At 39.7% G+C, this 21570-nt stretch overlaps 1 protein-coding gene across 5 annotated transcripts in view; it reads right to left on the minus strand.

Moving 5' to 3' along the window:
- LOC308281043 (uncharacterized protein) overlaps window positions 1-21570 on the minus strand; it is an 81278-nt gene that overhangs the window by 38477 nt on the left and 21231 nt on the right. For 2 of the 5 annotated variants that reach the window (XM_080721105.1, XM_080721104.1), the window contains exons 4-11: window positions 20030-20146; window positions 18632-18658; window positions 9315-9563; window positions 9058-9095; window positions 7450-7504; window positions 5235-5459; window positions 794-810; window positions 434-464 (exon numbers count right to left, since the gene is read on the minus strand). In XM_080721105.1, coding sequence (XP_080577231.1) covers window positions 434-464; window positions 794-810; window positions 5235-5459; window positions 7450-7504; window positions 9058-9095; window positions 9315-9563; window positions 18632-18658; window positions 20030-20146 — 759 coding nt within the window. Of the gene's footprint in view, window positions 1-433; window positions 465-793; window positions 811-5234; window positions 5460-7449; window positions 7505-9057; window positions 9096-9314; window positions 9564-18631; window positions 18659-20029; window positions 20147-20341; window positions 20380-21570 lie in introns of all 5 variants that reach the window. The other 3 variants (XM_080721108.1, XM_080721106.1, XM_080721107.1) reach the window with 3 other exon arrangements.

Below are 21570 nucleotides of genomic sequence, written 5' to 3' on the forward strand. Positions count from 1 at the left end.
GTCGGTACAAAGTTCATGTAAAAAAAGTTCTGTGCACGTGACGCAAACGTGACGTCATAATACTGACGTCACAGACTGGCATGGACATGGAACACCATATATGGGCATAAAAAATAGCCAGACAGACAGAGATAAGAGATCTCCAAATAGTGACGTCATAGTACTGACGTCACAGACTGGCATGGACACGGAACACCATATATGGGCATAAAAAATAGCCAGACAGACAGAGATAAGAGATCTCCAAATAGGCCTAATGCATGGGCATGAAAGGTACACAGACGGATACAACAGGTATTGCACGACTGGACGTCAATGGTGATTATTCTGCCAACGGGCACCGGTCTAGTCACTAGACTAGACTGGCAGTATAGTGACCATTGACATCCAGTCGTGAGGTATCTTTGTAAGGTCATGGGCAGAAAAGGCTCACCTTTTTTTTCTGGAGACAAGTCAACAGCATCCTGTTGAACACAGTCATGTTATTTCATTCATATCATAAGTCATGTTATTTAATTCATATCATACCTGATTGATTGATTGATTGATTGATTGATTGATATATTGATTGATTGATTGATTGTTTGTTTGATTGATTGATTGATTGATTGATTGATTGATTGATTGACTTTGGCCCATCCAATTACTGATAAATAGCATCGTCACATTGGCAATGCAATGCAAGTTTCCAGTGGGATTTATCTTTTTTTTTAATAAACGATTTTGTAACCCATTTTTCACCCAGTGCCAAATGCCCAAGCTGTAATAAGCATAAACCTGTGACAACTCTTACCTTGGTCGGCGGATTTTCTGTCATGACGTGGTTATATGACATAAGAAAAAACAAAGAAGTGTGTAAAAAGAAAGAATTCAATAAAACTCAATAAAAAACCTGGGTAAAATGTGCTGCATTGGGAGGTAAATGGGAGACACTTTATTGTGAAAGTAGGACTGGAAGAAGACAGTTGTTGTTGCTGCAAAGTTGGCATCGCAATGTATTATATATTATTATAATTATCTGTTGTCGGCAGTTGAAATGTCCGACCGAGACCGCCGGTCCGGTTATATTAGATAACGTTGTGTATTGAACAGTCAACACAAGTTGTATCATTATGAGTAATTAATTATGTCACAGACTTTCGGCACTTGTGAGTAAAGCTGGCAAGTTGCCCTACCATAAATTAACAACAATTATGCACAAGCATTTGAAGATGAAACATCCAACACGTATGCATAAACTTTAAAGACTTCACAACAGCTATCCACACTGCAACTGTAAATAAGCTCTAAATAAAAATTAAAAATTAAAATACTGTGTTTAAAATAACTCCAACACAAACCCCTAAACCTAACCTCTAATGTCTAATCACAATACCCCTTGCTGTATCAGTTGTATTTCATCTGAGCCGCAATGTGTCTGCATGCTGCTACAAACAGCCCTGTCTTTGAGCGTGGCTCAAAAACAAAGCACAGCCTAACAGTAAGCGTGTAAAGGCATACTTGGAACTATTGTCATTATTTTGAGTTTGTAGCAGTCAAAGTTATATTGCTGTCCACTTAGTGCTTACAACAACTCATGAAACGTTTCATAACATGTTTTTATGTAATACTGCACTGTGCACTGCATTTTATTTTTAGTTTTTCTGTTATTTTATTGTGTTGTGTTGTGTTGTATAATTGTGATATGGATTCTCCCTGGGTCTAAAATAAAGATTGAATTGAATATAAAATGCATACACAAATATTTTGAAAATAGCAGATCTACAAGCTCACAATGTGTCGCATCGCTACATATTGTGAGCTTGTAGATCAGCTATTTACGAAAGGCAGAAATGTACAGTATAGGGCTGAAGTGGTGTTTTGAAATAATAATCAAAACTGGGAATCTGACAAAACAAAAACATATCTTTGAATACAAGGCTTCATGAGGTGTGTATGTTATGACATTGGGGTCATATTATGTATTTGTCCTGTATTACCCTATGTATATGTCCCCCTCATTTTAACATGGGTTATAACTTATTTTACAATCAACTGGTATGGTAGGGGTGGGTGGACTTTCTTTTGTTTTGTTTTTGTGTGTATTTGATTATTTGTTAAGTAAGAACTCTGTCTTCCTGTTTGCCACAGCATAGCATAGGGTTTTTAACAGTGACTTTTATTTACAGGGGCCCACCCTGAGGTATTTTACCCATGTTTTAAACATTGTGTTAATACACCACTGTATTTTGAACTTTTAAACTGGTGTTGATGTAGTTTTTTGGGGAATTGGGAAGGAGGGAGTCCACTTCCAGGCTGTAATAGTGTATTGATAGAAAATATTTTGTTTGACATACTGTTTGTTTTATATACCAGCGTTAGCCACAACTTGCAACACTAGATTTTCTTTTTTTTTTTGTAATCTGTTGAATCTAGGGTTGCAATACCTCCCATAGGCAGACAATGCCTCAAAACAGGTTTTTGCTATCACATTGTATTAAATGACATCAAACTAACCAATATTGGGGCGGTATGGAAAGTTTGAAGCATTCTCTTTCTATCTGCAAAGTGTTTGTTTAATAAAAATCCACCGTAGGTTATGATGTTTCTGTCAATAAATCCGAGCAGACATGTTTTTTTTGTTCCTAAGTGTTGAAGTTTGGAAGCTCTCGTCTTCAATAACACCATGTCTGCCTCCTGCATTATGTGACATTTAGAACCAGCTGGTACACAGGACCATTGACTGATTCCCCACAAGCGCTTCCAAACTCCAACACTTAGAAAAAATAATCACATGAACTGAATTGCTTGTCAGAAAGTAGCTCATAACATGTCTACAGTGGATTTTTATGAAACAAACACTTGACAGATAGATAAAGAGAATACTCCAAGCTTTCCATACACCAATGTTGGTGAGTTTGATGTCATTTAATACAATCAGATAGCAAAAAACTGTTTTGGTGCATTGGCTGTATTGCAACCCTAACAGATTACAAAAAATCTAGCGTTGCAAGCAGGGCAGGAATTTCACGGCGGCCACGACGGCCATGGCCGTCGTTGCCCCTCTCTTTGGCCGTGTGCCCCTCGAAAAATGATGTGCTCAAACGGCCACAGTGGCCGTGGTGCCCCATGCAGTGCCCAGCGCCCAAAGCAGTTCACAATTTCATTGAGGAATAAAGAGGAGACGAAAATGTAGAACTACAAAATAAAGACTGGGCTAAAATCTGTCTTCATTTTAGTTCACGAACAAAGAGAGTACGAAAAAATGTCCTGTGATGCGCATTACGGTCAAACACCTGCTGCTTTCTGACATGCAGTGGCAGATAGAGGCGGGACGTTCGCGAACGAATCGAGTCTTTTGAACGGCTCTTTGATATGAACGATGGGATCCGGTTCGCAGTATAGGGAGCCGTTCCTTTCTAATGAACAACAGTGGTGGAAAAAGTACAACAATGTAGAAAATACTCTGCCACAAGTTGAAGTTTGGAATAAAAAATGTAGGCTACATGAGTAAAAATATCAAAGTATTGGTATCAAAATGTAGTTAAAGTACTGATAGTAGCTAGAAAGTACTCATTATGCAAAATGTACCATTTCACAATTTTTCCAATGAATAAAATGTAGGGGGAAAAACATTTGAAAATAGCAGATCTACAAGCTCACAGCTTGTAGATCGGCTATTTTCAAATGGCAGGTAGGCCTATGTACCTATTATGTCCGAAATAAATGTATATAGGGTTAAAGTGATAATTATAATCAAAATCTACAAAGTAACTACAACTAGTGACTAGAATGAGCCAGTCTTTTGAACGGCTCTTTGAAATGAACGGATCCCAGAGATCCGGCTCACTTCAAAGAGCCATAAATCCCATCTCCAGTGATAGAGCAGCGGCACGCAGAGAGAGAGAGAGAGAGAGAGAGAGAGAGAGAGAGAGAGAGTGAGTGAGAGTTGAATGGACACTGCTGCACTCACAGCAGTAAAAGTTACAAAACTACCAAGCGACAATGTTTATCTGTCACAGAGGCATGGAGGATGTTTGCAACATGTTCCAACGTTATCAAGCCATACGTCCAACACGCGACAAAATAAAGGAATAATAAGGCTAGAGCCTAGAACAGGGAACCAGCTGATGATGTGATGGAAATAATCCCCCCGCGCGGATGTGTGAAGACAGAGAGAATGTGAGTGAACGGCTGTGTACAGACTGTACACGTACCTGAACTCTAGCATTAGCCACAAAAAAAAACGAATCCATACAAAAATGTTAAATCCATGTTGGTCTACTGTTAGCCTAGCTTGTAGCAACAACAAACACAAACTCAAACGACTAGCCCGCTTGTTTGCGCGCGACACTCACGTGTATGCACGTGCACGCGTGCGTGTGTGTGTGTGTGTGTGTGTGTGTGTGTGTGTGTAGTACATGCTTATTTACCTATAGGCTACTGGACTGGTGGTTCTGCAACTTCTGCAGGTGTTGTTTAGTAATGTTAGGCTGTGGCTACTGGGTTGTGGGTTCAGTTGGATGAACTGGACATTCTCCATTAGCTGGTATTGTCTTACTGTACTGTACTGTACTGTACTGTACTGTACTGTACTGTACTGTACTGTACTGTATGTAGTGTACTACTGTAATGTACTGAGATCAGTTGGTTGAATAGACATTGGTTATATAACCAGGACAGGTGTTCTGTGTTGTCTTGTACTGTATTCCTAAAATAGTTTTTTTCATCAAAAGGATGAGAGGAAATGTTGTGTGAAATAATTATGATTACATGGCAATCTTTGTCCAATTAAGGGGTAAAATAATTGTCATGATGACTAAAACTAGTCTAAAATGTCAACAGTTTTTGTTTGTACTTAATCTTTAAGCAAAATGAATTATGACCGTCGAGGCGTGGACTTAAAATCATTGTTTCAATTGATGGCCTTCTTGCCCTGGCACTTGGCCTTTGTGCCCTAAAGAATTTGACAACACTAAAGGCCAAGTGGCCTTGCCCCTAAAATGACGAAATTCTAGGCCTGGTTGCAAGTTAAGGCTATACCACTGGAAGGAAGGAAGGTAGCCTACTGTTTGAACATATGAAGAAATAGGTACCATCCAAGCCTATTACACAAACCTAAACTCTACTATGTTTGACTAAATGTATATTTACGGTATGTATGTATATATGTATGTATGTATTGTATTGTTAACATGGTTAATATTAACAGTCAGAAACCTTGGCATATAATAAAGCATTACATGTGATCTTACCAAGCCACTCCAACAGGTGGGGTTCATGTTGTTTAAGGGCTTTGTAAAATGATGCCATGTTGCCTTCCATCGCTGTATACAGCATTCTCATTTGATTCTGTGTTATCTTATCGGCTTCAATCTTGGAACGGAGCTCAGGTTTGATCATGGTTAGACTGTCTAGTACAGCCATGACTCTGGAAACGTGTTGAATCAACTCTGCCCTGTTCTTTTTCATAAATTGTTCTGTTGGGAAGAGAAAAAGAGGGTGGTCAAAATAAATGCTGTAAAGAAAATTAAGCTCCCTGCATCTCTACATCCTCGCATAAATAGTCATAATACTGTACAACTGTTACATTAATAAAACAATAAGATAATATTGAATGTGTATCAGGGGCATAGTTCCGCAGAATTAAGATGAACCAAACCCATTATTTTAGAATCGATGATAAAGTAGGGTATGCTGTAGGAGGGGCGTGGCTACCCACCGTTCGCCTTGTCCCTCCTTCTTCTTCTTCTTCTTCAGCAAATTTAACACATTGTCCCGCCCTCACTGCAGTTGCAGCCAATAGCCTTCTATTTCCGGTACCATTTCTCGACAATGGCGGATACCCATACGAGGGTAAAATAGGCTTAATTTACGTTCTGATATAAACCAATGGGTGACGTCACCGTTTCCCTTAGTCCAAGTTTTTCTACAGTCTGGCAGTGTTTCCCAACCTTTTTTTCTACCAGGGCACACCTAGATATACGGTGTGTATGACTGTGAGTTTAATTTTTTTTTACTGATTAGGTACGTGTCTACCTATGTTATTGTTTTTCTAGATTGATATTCCTATGCATTTGTTGTATTGTTGTTGATGATGTTCTGACATATTATCTTGCTTATTATATTGATGTATTATGTGCTTATTCTAAGTCACTTTGGATTATAGTAAGGGGATTTTATAAGATATTTGACCAATCTGTGAAGTAAATCGTTACCAAGAAATGTCTTCACCAATGTGTTTCTAAAGGTGTGTAATAATATGTACTAAAAGGTTGAAATTCAACTCCCGGGGGAAACCTGGTAAAACTGATTTGTGTTTGTGTCCCATTCTTTTACTATACAGGAAAACAATACAAAAAATATATAAAAACGACCCCACAAAACAATGGTTTAGTGATGAATCATCACATTTCACCGTTTTGTAGGGGCCATTTGTAGCCCACGGAATGTTTTTCGTGCAAAACACATGCTTGCAATGGATTCAGCATCATGAAAACCCCCTAGTTTGACCCCTCACATGCTACTTGAAGCAGATTTATTTTTTGTATTTTTTCCTGTATAGTAAAGTTAATGGCACACAAACACAAATATTTTTTTATGAGGTTTCCCCCAGGAGTTGAATTTCAACCTTTTAGTACATATAATTTATTACACACCTTTAGAAACACATTGGTGAAGAAATATCTTGGTAACAATTTACTATGTACTTTTTGGGTAATGTTTGACCAGTGTTTATATAGTTTGTTGATTACTTTTGATGCAGCAATGGTCTTGTTTCTATCTTGAGTATTAAAAAGGTCTTAAAGGAGTAGTTCAACCCCAAAATGATTTTTTTTTCTATTGATTACTCATGCCATGGAGAGTAGAGTTCAATAATATTTTTAGTTTTTTGTCGCATTCCTAAGACAAAAATGTGATAACAATAAATGTACCCCCATTCATTCCGGATGGTGACCCGTTTCGAAACGGGTCACCATCCAGAATCAATGGGGGTAAATTTACTCGAATCAAATTTTTGTTTTAGGAATGTGACAAAAACAAAAAAATATTATTGAACTCTACTCTCCATGGCATGAGTAATCAATAGAAAAAAAGTCATTTTGGGGGTGAACTACTCCTTTAAAAGTCCTTAAAAAAGAATTGAAAAAATGGGTCCCCTCAGTTCCCTTTAAAATTTCAAAGGGAACACCAAAGCATCTCAAAGGGCACACCGAAGGTCCTCGGCACAGGTCTATGAAACACTGGTCTATGGTATGACACGGGCAAACAAAGGATAGCACCAGCCAATGGGATCATGGCTATGTTCCCTCGACTCTATGTTCCCTCAGCCCCACTGAGGTTAGGGTCAGGGTTTGGGTTAGGTTTAGGTAGGTTTAGGCATAGTTGTTAACATTCACCCGCATCGCTAGCCAACAACCAACTCACATTGAACTGTTCCAGAAGAAGAAGAAGAAGAAAAAAACTCACCTTCTTTAGTCAAGCTTTGCTCACCAGCATCCTGATCAGGCCTAGCCTCATTATCCTGTAGAACACAATCTTGTTAATTCAATCATATCATGCCTGAGTGCTATAGAACAATGTTATGTCTTGTATGGTATTCTATTGTCTACATCAGTGTTTCTCAATCTTTTTTGGCTTGAGTATCCCCTTTCCCTGATTTCTGAATCCAAGTATCCCCTTTACCCGACAAGAGCATTTTGCTTATAAAACTGCAATTAAAATATAAATACATAGTAGTGTATGATGCTATGATAACCCCTCATATCAAGAATATAAAATCACAAATGAGAAATGGAGTGAAAGAGTTTCAAACGGCATTCATGTCAATAACTTCAATACATTCAAACAACATTAAAACACATCCCAGTTGCCTGGTACCATGTAATTTGGGTTAGCAACTGTCATCAATGTTCATCAAGTTTCTCCATGTGTCATCATTAACTACAACAGTAAATGTGTTTTTCCCCCTCCTAATTCAATTGTAGTCAATTATTTAACTATGAATGCTTTATACTTCTATTTTTTCTTTTGGGGGCATTTTCTCAAGTATCCCCTGCAGTACCTCTGCGTTCCCCTAGGCGTACACGTATCCCCATTTGAGAAACACTGGTCTACATCATGCCTGAGTGCTATATAACAATGTTATTTATGTCTTGTATGGTATTGTCAACATATTCGACATTATGCCATTTCTATAATCAAGCCAATATAGGGGTTATTGTGTTATCTACTATTGTTTATTATTTTGTGATGTGTTCAGCAAACAGGTTCTGGCATATTAATCCTTCCTCTAGTTTTTTAAACTTTATCTCTTTTTTAGTTTTTCTTACGTATACAAAGTTAAAATATATTTATGGATTCACTGTTTGCTATAAGCATGTATGCTTAAATACTGTGAAGAATCATGTATGTTCAGAAATAATCATATATATATATATATATATATATATATATGTGTATATATATTAAGGCTGGGATTTTAACTGATTAATTGCGATTAATTAATTACAGAAAATTAACGCGATTAAAAAAATTAACGCATTTTAATCGCACTTAGTTTTTGCACCACAGAACCTTCAGTTTCGGGCATACCGATCATAGCGATGCACCAACCAAGAAGAGACAACAAACGCAAAGGGAGAAGTAGCCGATCAGAACGCTTTGCTTGGCCCAGGATGCGAAATTTAGATAAAAAAAACTCACTTGTTGATTCACTCGTACAACAACATGTGTTTTACTTGAAAAAAAAATGCTTCTCAGGTCAAATATCGATGTGCGATTAAAATGCGATTAATTGCGATTAATTAATCACAGAGCCTGTAATTAATTCGATTAAAGTTTTTAATCGCATCCCAGCCCTAATATATATATATATATATACACACACTGTGTTATATACATATAATGTATATATTCATGTTTATAAATATAATCATGTATTATTCTTTGCGATGATCCTGGTCACCAGGTGGTGCTAATAACCTACTTACCTACGGGCTACATAATATTGTATAAAAAGATGACGTTTCCTGTGCATACTGAAGAAGACCAAAAGGGTCAAATTTCTAAACGTACCTTATTAACTAGTACCTTATTAACAGGTTGCGAGGTCGCTGGAGGACAAAACAACAAAATGAGAAATAGAAGAAATTGTTTAAAAAAAAGGGGAAAAATGAATGAATTTACAGTGAGGGAAAAAAAAGGTTAAGAATTCCACAGACACTGCTATAATTTATATTACGCTTTTTGTGTGTGCTGAATATTGTTCTTTTAAATGTGATATCCGTTCTGAAAAGTCTAATTTAGTAGTAGTCTACTGTACATGATCTTACCAAGTCTATTAAACAGGTCAGATTCGTGTTCTTTAAGAGCATCATAAAATGCTGCTTTGACTTCGTCTCCTCCTGGTTGTAGTATTTCTCTATACAGACGCATCATCTGGTCCACGCTGTTCTTCTCCTGCTTAATCCCAACATCTTGGTCAATGGTGACCTTGTTCCCCAGACTGTTCAGTATCCCCACGACTCCTTTAGAATCAACCTTTAGAATCAACTCTGCCCTGTGCTGCTTCACAAACTTTGCTGTTTGAATGAGAAAAGGAGAGTGGTTGAGAAAGATGCATCACAGAAAAATAAATATCTCTGAAAGTCACATAAAGTGCCACCAAATGTGTGAAATCTTTATGACAGCAGCTGAATGAGTAGGTTGTTGGTTGGTTGCAATCCTCAATATTTAATTCCAAAACTATCAATGTACCAGTTCTTATGAGGATGCAGAGTTGCAGAAGCTAATCTGGTAGCACTTTATAACTATACACTATTAAGAAATAATTAAGCATTAGTAAACGCATAATTCATCACAACTTCATCATTCATTGTACATAACTGAGCATTAGTAAACACAGCTATAAACCTTTTATTCCTGTGCTAAATGATTGTGTTCTCATACTTTGTAAATGATAGATTCACCATTTATAAATAAGTGTGTCAATTATAACTAGAAATGCAGTTCCTAGAGAAACTGCATGGGCTCACTGAAAACACGCACAAAGTATATTATGGACTAGTTTTAAGTGCCAAAAGATTCACTGGGAAACTGTTTTGTTTTTGTTTGTTTTTTTCTTCAAAATCTCAAAGTATAACAATAGGTAACAAGAAGAATACAAGCAGAGATAACTGTGTAAAGCTGAACAGGCTGAAGTTTGAACAAAATGTTTATGATAATACAATCAATAAGCACATTAAAGACTATTGTGAATACAACAATGCTGATTAATTAATTATTAGCTAATGCTTACTAACCTTTTTAACACTTTCAATGCTACTGTTTACTGGCCTGCTCAATTCCCATGCCACCATTATAGGCTACTATTTTCACCAGTCTTTCTAGCTCTACTGAGAATTATCAAAAAGACAAAAAAAAATTCACCCAGTATCTCAAATAAAGTGCAACTCGTGCACTTTCACCAGAAGTTAACCAGGGGTTTCAGCTATGTACGGTTCTTGAGCTATATTAGTTTTAAAACTGTCTGCTCTTCCCCAGAGTGGACGAAAACAAACAGAAACAGGAGAAATTGGCCCTTTTGTGAAAGACACTTGTTCAAGCATTTCTTTCTCTTGAACCTTTTATTTTTTGGCTTCTGTGACATCATACATGTATAAAGTATTGTTGTCAGACAAATCAAAACAAAAAAATATATAAAAAAGGATTTTCTTTGGGTTTTTATAAAGAAATAACGTTTAGTGTGAAAATCTCTGTAGTTCTATATACCGGTAGGCTATAGTATACTCTATGGCTATGCTCCGCCCCACAACACAGCCGCGTGCACAGTCTGCACAGTCTGCACTGTTTGAGCGTATGCACAGTCTGCATACGCTCAAACAGTAGCAGTCACACACGCGCACACAACGCGCACTCACGGAATAAAAACACCACGTTTTTGGATGTTTGTTTGGCTACTATGCAATGGAATGGAGTCTTCCTAGTGTACACACGGCGCGCACTCATAGTAGGCACACGCGCGCGCACGTGGAAGAGAAGCCCAAATAGCCCACGTGTTGTTTCTGTGCTAAAAAAACCACGAAAAGAGGACATCTGGTACAAAGACTCAATAAAGGACGAGGGATTAGCATTTTCGCTGGCGACCCCGCCTGTTGATCGTCCTAAAATCACCAATCGCTGGAATATAAACTTTATGCGTCGTGTGTAGTGGAGATAACAAGCTGATCTGGCCGCTATTCAGCTAATCAGCTCCCAACATGTTTCTCTCTATCGGGCGGCTAGGGAAACACTTGCGTTTCGCGAACATTTCTTACCTTTTGTGAACATTAGATCCTAGGATCCCAGGTAATATGTCAGTCTCTAATCTGTTTATTTGTCAAGCGTGGAAGAAAATCGAAGCAGCGTGTTGAAATAAGGAGTTTAAATCGCTCATTTTACAGATGGCCTCATGTTTTTAGCGTGGTCACGTGGTATAAACATAGTGGGGAAAATAATGCACTGGCTGACAACATGAGCGATATAAACTCTATATTTCAACACGATGCTTGGACCTTCTTCCACGGTTGAGAAGCAAACAGATGAGAGACCCGCACAGGAACCCCACTCTCCGGATACAAACAGTCTCTAACTCTGCTGTAGTGTACAGAGTCAAACTGCAATATTTTGGGAAGGAGTGCTCAGCTGCTGTTTTATGGGATGTGAAAATGTTAGATTTTGAGATGGTGTGAATATATTTGGTAATATCTTTTTTTCTAAATAAGTTAGAAGTCCCAAACTTTGTCACAGGGTGGGGAAGAGTGTCAGCTAGGGGTACTTTCTGTTAAGTACTTTTCTCGTCAACCTACGTCTGTGGCTTGATTGCCTAATCAACAAGACTGCACCTCTAACGAGGAGCAAACTTGCGCCTTTTATCAAGGTAGTCTCCAGGAATATATCCTCTCCAGGTATATATAGATATATATACCCGGAGAGATAGTCTCCAGGTATATATCCTCTCCAGGTATATATGGATATACAATTATATATACCTGGAGAGATAGTCTCCAGATATATATCCTCTCCAGGTATATATAAATATATATAGTCTCCAGATATATATCCTCTCCAGGTATATATATACCTGGAGAGGTAGTCTCCAGGTATATATCCTCTCCAGGTATATATGGATATATATACCCGGAGAGATATATATTCTCTCCAGGTATATATAGATATATATACCTGGAGAGGATATATATCTAGAGACTATATATACCTGGAGAGGTAGTCTCCAGGTATACAGTATATACTCTCCAGATATATATGGATATATATACCCGAAGAGATAGTCTCCAGGTATATATCCTCTCCAGGTATATGGATATATATACCTGGAAAGGTAGTCTCCAGGTATATATCCTCTCCAGGTGTATATATAGTCCGGAGGATTGAGGGTTGAATCGTTCACTTTTTCATAAAAGCGTGAAATTTGGTACACTTGTACAGTTTGGGGCCCTGAACATTTTCAGATATGGAGCCATCGCAAAAACGCCCCCTGGTGGCCATGGCGGCCATTTGAATTTCCGCCATTACCATTGAATATATTTTTCATCATCCTGAACCGTAACAAGATAATACAGAATATGTGATGTCTACACCTATGTTTTGATGGTCAAGGATTCCATTGATATCATGTATAACATCATAACATGTTCAGGTGAATAGTTAATAGTCAATTCAGTGACGTTGTGAGGTAGTCCTGTGGTTTTGTCCAATTCTTTTTCACTTTTTTATAAAATTATGAAACTTGGTACACTTGAACAGTTTGGGGCCCTGAACATTTTCAGATATGGAGCCATCGCAAAAACGCCCCCTGGTGGCCATGGCGGCCATTTTAATTTACACCATTGCTAATTACTTTATTTTGTATCATAACTCCTGAACCAAGCATGATAATACAGAAAATGTGATGTCTACACCTATGTTTTGATGGTCAAGGATTCCATTGATATCATGTACAACATCATAAACTGTCCAGGTGAATAGTTAATTGCCAATTCAGTGATGTTGTGAGGTATTCCGATGGTTTTGTCCAATTTATTTTCACTTTTTCATATTCAGTACACTTGTACAGTTTGGGACACTGAACATTGTCAGATATGGAGCCATCGCAAAATCGCCCACTGGTGGCCAACTGGCCATAGCGGCCATTCTAATATCCGCCATAACCAAATAATGGGGGCACAGTGGCACAGTCAGTAGCGCTGTCGCCTCACAGCTAGAAGGGGTTCGATTCCTGCTGGGGGACGCTGTGGGCTCCCAGTCTTCAGTACCCACACCCTAGGTGGGGTTGGCAAAAGGGCCTTTCGGTGTGCAGTTTGCATGTTCTCCCCGTCTCTCCTATGGTAGATACCCTCACAAAAACATGCAGTAATCCTGGTCTCTATAATGCCTCCCCCTGACCAGCCTGATGGAGGGGAAAAGGAACTGGTTGGAATAGCGTGTTCCGCATGCGCTATGTCCAACCAGGGAAGTTCCCCTCTGTCAGCTGAAAAGAAGCGGCCTGCATGTTCACTCCTCATGCACTGAAAGAAGCATGAGCTCAGTTTGTGGCTCTCCCCAGGCTTGGCAGAGGGAGAGCAGAGCCCAGGATTACAGCTTAAGCAATTGGCACTGGGTGAAAAGATGGGTTGCAAACATTTGAAAATATAACTAGATAATGTATTTTGCGTCTAATTCCCTAAACCATACATGATAATACAGAATATGTGATGTCTACACCTATGTTTTGATGGTCAAGTATTCCATTGATAACATGTACAACATCATAAACTGTTCAGGTGAATGGCTATTTATTAGTCAATTCAGTGATATAGTGAGGATTGCAAGGAAATAGATGAGATTATGTAGAATACAATTTCAAGCATAGGCCTATTTCATGTCATCCGACATCCTGATTTACTGTTATGATGGTGTCCAAATTAAGTATTTATTTTTGGATGACTCATCTCAGTGCTTTTTTGTGAAGATCTGTCATCTGCTGAACCCCTTCATGAAGCAAGTACCTTCCTGGCAAACTGCACAAAAAATACACATTGAAACAGTTATATGGTATGTCATAGCATAGCCTTTGCTGAGCTGGTTTACTATATTGAGAATGTCTGTGCAAATGAAGAAATGAAGTCTGTCTTTTAAACTATACTCCTCCCACCTAGATCAACTGAGCCAGGAACAGCAGGGATGTGCAGAGAATGTTAGAGAGGCAGGGGCTGAAATGTCTGAAAAGACTTTTGGTGGAAATATCGAAAATAGCCGACACACCGCTCTGCTATTTTCGGTGCTTGATACCACACTGAACTAATCAAGTCAATAGTGGTGTAACAGCATAGATTTCTACACAGAGAGGGACATTCTTTCAACATTAAGATGCTGCATTCAAGTTCAGAAGAGTTTGGACAAGACAATTCTCTTGAATGCTGCCTTCAGGTATGGCATATGGAAAGAGGGCATTTGCATTTCTCCATAGTAAAAACTGCATTCATGGTCTGGAGAGGGCACTTTTTACAGACAAACAAAATGGCAGGGGCTCAAGCCCCTTTGATGTCTATGTGTGCACGTGCCTGAGGAACAGACATCAAGGGTTAACTCCACACATTTAAAGAATAGGGTTAGGGTTAGGGTCAGTGACTACCTGTCCTGGAAAATCAACCAGAAGAACCGGCAGAACACAATCTCCTGGGCAGCCTTTCATGCCAATAAGCTGCAACAAAAAGAACTCACCCCTGCCATCTCAGCTCTCCTTCCCCTATTCCCTGATGACTCAAAATCAGTGGCCATGATTCATCATGCAATGAATGTCATCAATCAAGCAGTACAGAGGGTACATCCAGGACAAGTACAGTACCTGATGTGACTATGGACCAACCTCTGCACAATTTAGCCAAACAAATACAGTGGAATTGGCCCCTTTCACATGGAGAAGGGGAAGATCATTTTGTGATTGTCTTAGGAGGACTGCATATTGAGATGGCGGCTCTCAAGATTGTCCAAGCGAATTGTCCAAGCCATTGTCCAAGCGAAAATAGCGAGTTGCAGAGTCCTTTCTGAAAGCTTCAACCAAAAGAAAGACTTATTGTGGACACTAATAAGTAACATAACAGTAAATTAGGCCCCAGCTAGCGGGATGGCATGAAATATGCTTGAAATCTTATTCCGTATAATCTCATCTATTTCATGCAATCCTCACTGAATTGACGATTAACTATTCAAATGAACAATTTATGATGTTGTACACATTATCAATAGAATCCTTGGCCATCAAACCATAGGTGTAGACATTACCTATTCTGTATTATCATGTTAGGTTCAGGAGTTATGATGCAAAATACATTAATTGGTAATGGTGGAAATTAAAATGGCCGCATTGGCCACCAGGGGGCGTTTTTGCGATGGCTCCATATCTGAAAAAGTTCAGGGCCCCAAACTGTACAAGTGTACCAAATTTCACGCTTTTATGAAAAAGTGAAAAATGTTTGGACAAAACCACGGGACTACCTCACAACATCACTGAATTGACAATATAACTATTCACCTGAACAGTTTATGACGTTTTACATGATATCAATGAAATCCTTGACCATTAAAACGTAGGTGTAGACATCACCTATTCTGTATTATCATGTTAGGTTCAGGAGTTATGATGCAAAATACATTAATTGGTAATGGTGGAAATTAAAATAGCCGCCATGGCCACCAGGGGGCGTTTTTGCGATGGCTCCATATCTGAAAATGTTCAGGGGCCCAAACTGTACAAGTGTACCAAATTTCACGCTTTTATGAAAAAGTGAACGATTCACCTCAAATCTGACCTCAATCCTCTGTACTAATATATATATATATATATATATATATATATATATATATATGCATTTAACTAATGCTTAATAGTTATTATAAAGCTTAAGCTACCCAAACAAAATTACAAATCAATTTACCAGACATGTTCATGAGCCCAATTTGTATAAGGCACGAGGAGGCTAATAACCTTAATGTCCTTTTCCACTGTGCCCGATAACGATATGTTGGTGTTCACGTCAATTATGTCGGCGTTATCGTTGTGGTGTGGACGCTACCATCCACTCTCATCCACTTCAATGGAGAAATATATTTTTTATTGTTATCGTATCGCCCCGCAGTGGGAAAGGACCTTTACTGTTATATCAGATATCAGATCTACAGTAGTATCCACTCATATCAGAGCTAACCCTAACCCAACAGACCAAGTAATTTGTTTGGCTCAGAGGCATGAGTACTTAGATAAAGAATGAGCACTTGGACTTGGAATTGTATTTAATACTGTACTCCAGTACCAGGTTGCACCACCAGAACGTAAGTTAGGAAGTAAAGTCCTCACTAGAGGCTTAGTAACTACTAGTTAGTTTGTAATTACTGAGTTACTAACTTGTGTTGCACCACAACTGTTTATGGAATAACAAAACTATTAATGCTTAGACTGTTATTAAAATAATGTATAGTCGCATAATCCAATGATCCAATCAGCTCGTGATCCAATGAACACAAGCTGTCTCTACACTGAGGAAGTAATACAAATGTAATCTTTTGTCAACAAAGAGCTGTCCAACTCCGCTCAAGTGAAAAAGAGGGCACCTTGTGCGGCGCGTGGAACCGTCGACTGCCTAGTAGTTAGGGATGGACAGTGTTGCATTGGTGATTCAATGTTTGGGGGGACGCGATTTGAATGATGTCACACGGACGGTGCTTACACCTACATTAACATGTTCAGACAATGGCTTATTGATATGCATACACGCCCTGCTCTGACATATCTATTGATATGCATGAATTGAATAATCGATTAATCATTTATGAGATCAAAGTTAATTATCAAAAAACATATTATTTGTTATTGGTATCCAGAGACAAAACAAACTGATGAATGAAATGAAATATGCATTTTAATTTTTGGATGGAAAAAAAGACTATGGCATTACTTCTGCAAGTGGTAAATACACACAGCTGTGCTGAGACTTTTTTCACAACATGAGATGAAATGAATGCAAGCAAGCAAGCAAGCAGCATGTATCTAAGAAAGACTCAGCACAGTTGTGTGTGTATTGTATTTACCACTTGCAGAAATAATGCCATATCGTTTCTTTGAGTTGAAAGGTCTTTTTTTTCTTCCAAAAGTTAAAATTCATAATTCATTTCATTCAGTAGTTTGTTTTGTCTCTCCAGCAGAGTTTCTAGTGTCTCTCTCTACTCTAGAAGAGAGGTTATACATGAACTCAAGCTAAATGTTGCCTCAATCAGTGGTTCTCAAACTTGTCAAGGACCCCCAAAATGATATGTATTTGGCTGCAGATCTCAAAATATTTTGTTCCAGGGACCCCCAGAAACAAAGATTTTATATTAGTTCATTTGGGTCTTGCCTCAGGCTAGATGCAGAATAGATACATGCTGCTTTGATCACATACTGTAGCCTACGTGTGTGGCAAGATTCCAGAGCATTTTGGGGCATATACGTATTAGAAGCTTTTAATCCAGAATTGACCAATGTCACTATGGGCCACATACTGAATACTGTACAAAACAAACAAACAAACACTGTACAAAAAACTAACTTCATGAAAAGGGCACATTGATCCAGTAAGGGAAAAAGGCAGGTGCTCTAGCACCCCCTAGTGTCTATGTGTGCACGTCCCACATGTACACAGGGCGAGTGCAGCTTCATTTTCGCTCTGATAGAAACCAAAGGGTGACGTGACGGTTCCAACCGTCCATATTTTTATGGTCTATGGTCGCATTGCGGCGCATTGTGAGCTTGTAGATCGGATCGGCTATTTTCAAAAGGCGGGAAATGTAGATAGGGTAACTAATAAGTAACTAAACACACTGGACGCGAGTGGCTGTGCAGCGGCGCGTTGCGTTATTGACGCACGTGAAGTGCTACGTGGTAACCCCAACTGGATGCGACGCGCTACCACACAGCACATCCATTTCCCCCGGTGGGGAGAAGCATGGGAGAACATGTTCACCACGCGGCAACACTGGAAAAATAGAACCGCTGCGTATCGGCGCGGCAGGCGAGGCGGCAGACCCGACGCTGCACGCGTCTGACGCCGCCGGTTTCTTAGTTCATTGAAAATAATGGAGCTGTATGTTTTGACGTGCCGCTTCCGCGCCGCCTTCGCATCCGCGCTGCCTCCGCATCCGGTGTGTGTTCCCCTTAAAGTTTTTAAATAACTGTAATGGAGTAAAAGTGCAATATTTGTCTCTGAGATGTAGCCATGTTAATGATTAGGGTTAGTTGCTCTACTCCCATAGAGGTAGGTTACTCCGGCTAGCACTTCGAGACACGTTATAACTAATTTGTGTGCTGCAACAGCTGACATTTTTGTAAGGCGTAGTCTTGACTTAGAAGCCATTTACGCTACAACTAGGCAAAGTTTTAACTTAATGTGAGGTGGTGCAACCGGCCCCAGAGGTTCTAAAAAGCATCAACTGCATTAACAGTCAGAAGTTATCACGCACGCACTTGCACGTACGTACACACACACACACACACACACACACACACACACACACACACACACACACACACACACACACACACACACACACACACACACACACACACACACACACTTACCGGCTGTTTTGATGTTTTCCTGTTTACCTGGTGAGGATATAAAAGAAGAGGATGAACCCACACACATCATCAACCACACAATACAAATATACTGTAAAGTGATTGGATAAAGTGGTTTTAAATCGTGTTGTGAAAACCACAACGACATTATGACAGCCGATTTCAAGAAAGAGTGTAGTGTGATATACTTTAACGATCCGATCACACCCCGACCACTTCAATATTCCTGTCTTAAAGGACAACTTTAGTTTTTTACAACAAGGGTTCGTATTTTAGATTGTAATTAGAGAAAAGAAAAGATGAGTATTAAAATATTTTCATTTACTTCTATCGTTTTATAGTGATTTTAACGATTTTGATTGGTGGCTAAATATGTATTTTTAGACATAATAAGCCCATTCCCAAAATGCACCGCAATCTTTCATGGGCAGATGTGACTTATGGGGGCTGGTGTAAATGCTGCGTCATCAGGCTTGCAAATGCACGCAACTATGAGCTGCAGTTTAATTTTACGGCTCGTAACTGCTTTGTAAAAGCCTTGCCAGAATTAAATCACAATCACAGTGTAATACCTAACCGTTGGCCCAAATTGATTCGCATTTTGTGCATACTTTATTGCGCTGTACAGGTTAACTCATTAAAAGCCAACCCCGCGATGTCGCGGGAAAAGTAATAGAGTATCTATAGTGCCATCCACGCGATGTCGCGGGAAAAGTAATATATTACTGTAACGGCGAGTAAAAATACCTAGTACAATGGCCGACGCTCCGGAGACGAAATCCGCGCTGATTTGTCATCATCACGGCTCCACGAGCACACAATAGTCATCCCATAACATTGAGGTGGACGGCCGATCTCATCTTTAATGTCCATTATCTCAAAACTACACTTTAGAAGCTAGGATGGAGGCAGATGCTCGCTTATTTTACACAGTTATAAAAGCTCCCGGTCGGCCATTACACAACTCCACGTGGACACGCATCGGTTCCGGCGCACGATCCGATGACGTCAGACCGGAAGTACTTCCGGTCTAGACTTCTGGCCTTCAAAATAAGACAGCGGCCGTTAATGGGGCCGGGAGGGGGCACTCTGGACCCCCTAATCCGTTAATGTCCTGGGCTCAGAATGAGTTAATTGGACTACATTTGATGAGATAGATTTTTGATAAGGCTGAGTGTTACATTTGGAAAAAAAAAAAAAATAATAATAATAATAGCTGGGGAAATCGCCTAATAAAAACAATGGTGATGGGACTCATCCCATGGCCTATTGCCGATATATTCGTCCCACCGCCCAAGCACTTCTTCACATTGTTATTACAGAAATATAGTAGGATGGATGGATATATCAAATATGATGAACATTATAAATTAGTTAATAAATTAGTTCAAGACTGACCAGTCTTATTTTTCCAGATTAAATAAACCACTAGTGCTGCCACCACCAAGATCCCCATAGGTAGAATCCACGATACTGTCCCTCCTACAGTTGATCCACTCTCCTCTGTGTGAGGCTCTGAAAGACATAGAGCCATGACACAGCTGTTGTCAACATCATAAAATTAAACAAGGCAACAGTAGTGTTAAACTAGTTGGAGGCACTATCCTGTGGCCCGAGGCTCACAGGTTTGATTCCTGTGTAGTTCATGTGTAGGTACGGTACAGATTGCTACAGTAATGATACACTGATAATAATGAGCTGAACACAAACCTGCAGCAGGGCTGGGTATCTCTCAAAAATGTCCAATGCTGTAAAGGTACAATACGTTGACTTTGATAACAGTTCCTGAATGATAACATGTTCAATACCAATTTGTGATATCCATTTTAGCAAAAAATAAAATGACATAACTTTTCCACTGCAAGGTGGAACCAGAACTTTCAGGAACCTGAACCTTTTTTTTTTGGTTCTGGTTTTGTTTCCATTGCGTCCGGCCCGGTTTCAGACGAGGTTCCTGGAACCTTTTTTAGGTCCTGCTCCTGAGGTGGAACTAAACTTTAGTTCTGGGAACCTATGGTCAGGGCCAGCAGCACTGCCCCCCCCCCCCCCCCCCCCCCCCCCCCCCCCCCCCCGAAAACATGATTATCAGGTATTATGATTATACTAGGAGAAAGATTTTTTTTTACAAGAATGTGTACAGAAAGAGTTAAAATTAGGTTTTTTAGTGGCCACACCCAACAGTTCATTAAGTATGCCTGGTTGTCATGGTGGGTGGTGACCCAGCTGAAGTTAGCCACACCCACGTATGTTGGGTGAATGGTAAAAGGGGAGAGGATGATTATCTCCAGATAGAGTGATGTCACTCTATCTGTGTTTTTGGATCGGCACTTTTGTCCCACAAGGTGGCAGCCTCGAGAAAGAAATACAAAATACAAAGGGAATACATAATTGCTCATAACAACCACACCAGGGGGTCTAATGAAATACTAGGCTATTTAAGCTTTGTACTGCAACAGCAGATGACAACGGCAACCGTAAATGATCAGCGCTCGATAGATCAACCAGGCGCCATCGCGGCCGTCTCTACTACGGCAGGAGCTAGATTTCCACATAGAGAGTCTACAACGCCTGCTGCGTAGACACACCGCCATGGGAACCAAAGAGTTCCGCGAAAGGGGTGGGACCCCATCGCCGACGGCTGTTTGCTTAACGGTTTGGACCGCAACGGCGATTACGTCATAGCAGCTGTAGTCCCGCCTCACGTCACGGTAGTAGAAACGGGCTCCTTAAATTCCCCATTGTCAACCTCCTAGACACATGAAAACTACAAAACTTTGGCACCACCTCTTTGGTTATTTTATACTTTAGCTATTGAAAAATAGCAGATATACAAGCTCACAGCGCGGCACCGAGTGCCACGCTGTGAGCTTGTAGATCTGCTATTTTTATGAAGAACATTCATGGGGGGCCCGCAGTGAATCCTTGTACGCAGGGCCCAG

Source organism: Nannobrachium achirus (assembly GCF_963921795.1).
Source record: "Nannobrachium achirus genome assembly, chromosome: 3".
NCBI lineage: Eukaryota > Metazoa > Chordata > Actinopteri > Myctophiformes > Myctophidae > Nannobrachium > Nannobrachium achirus.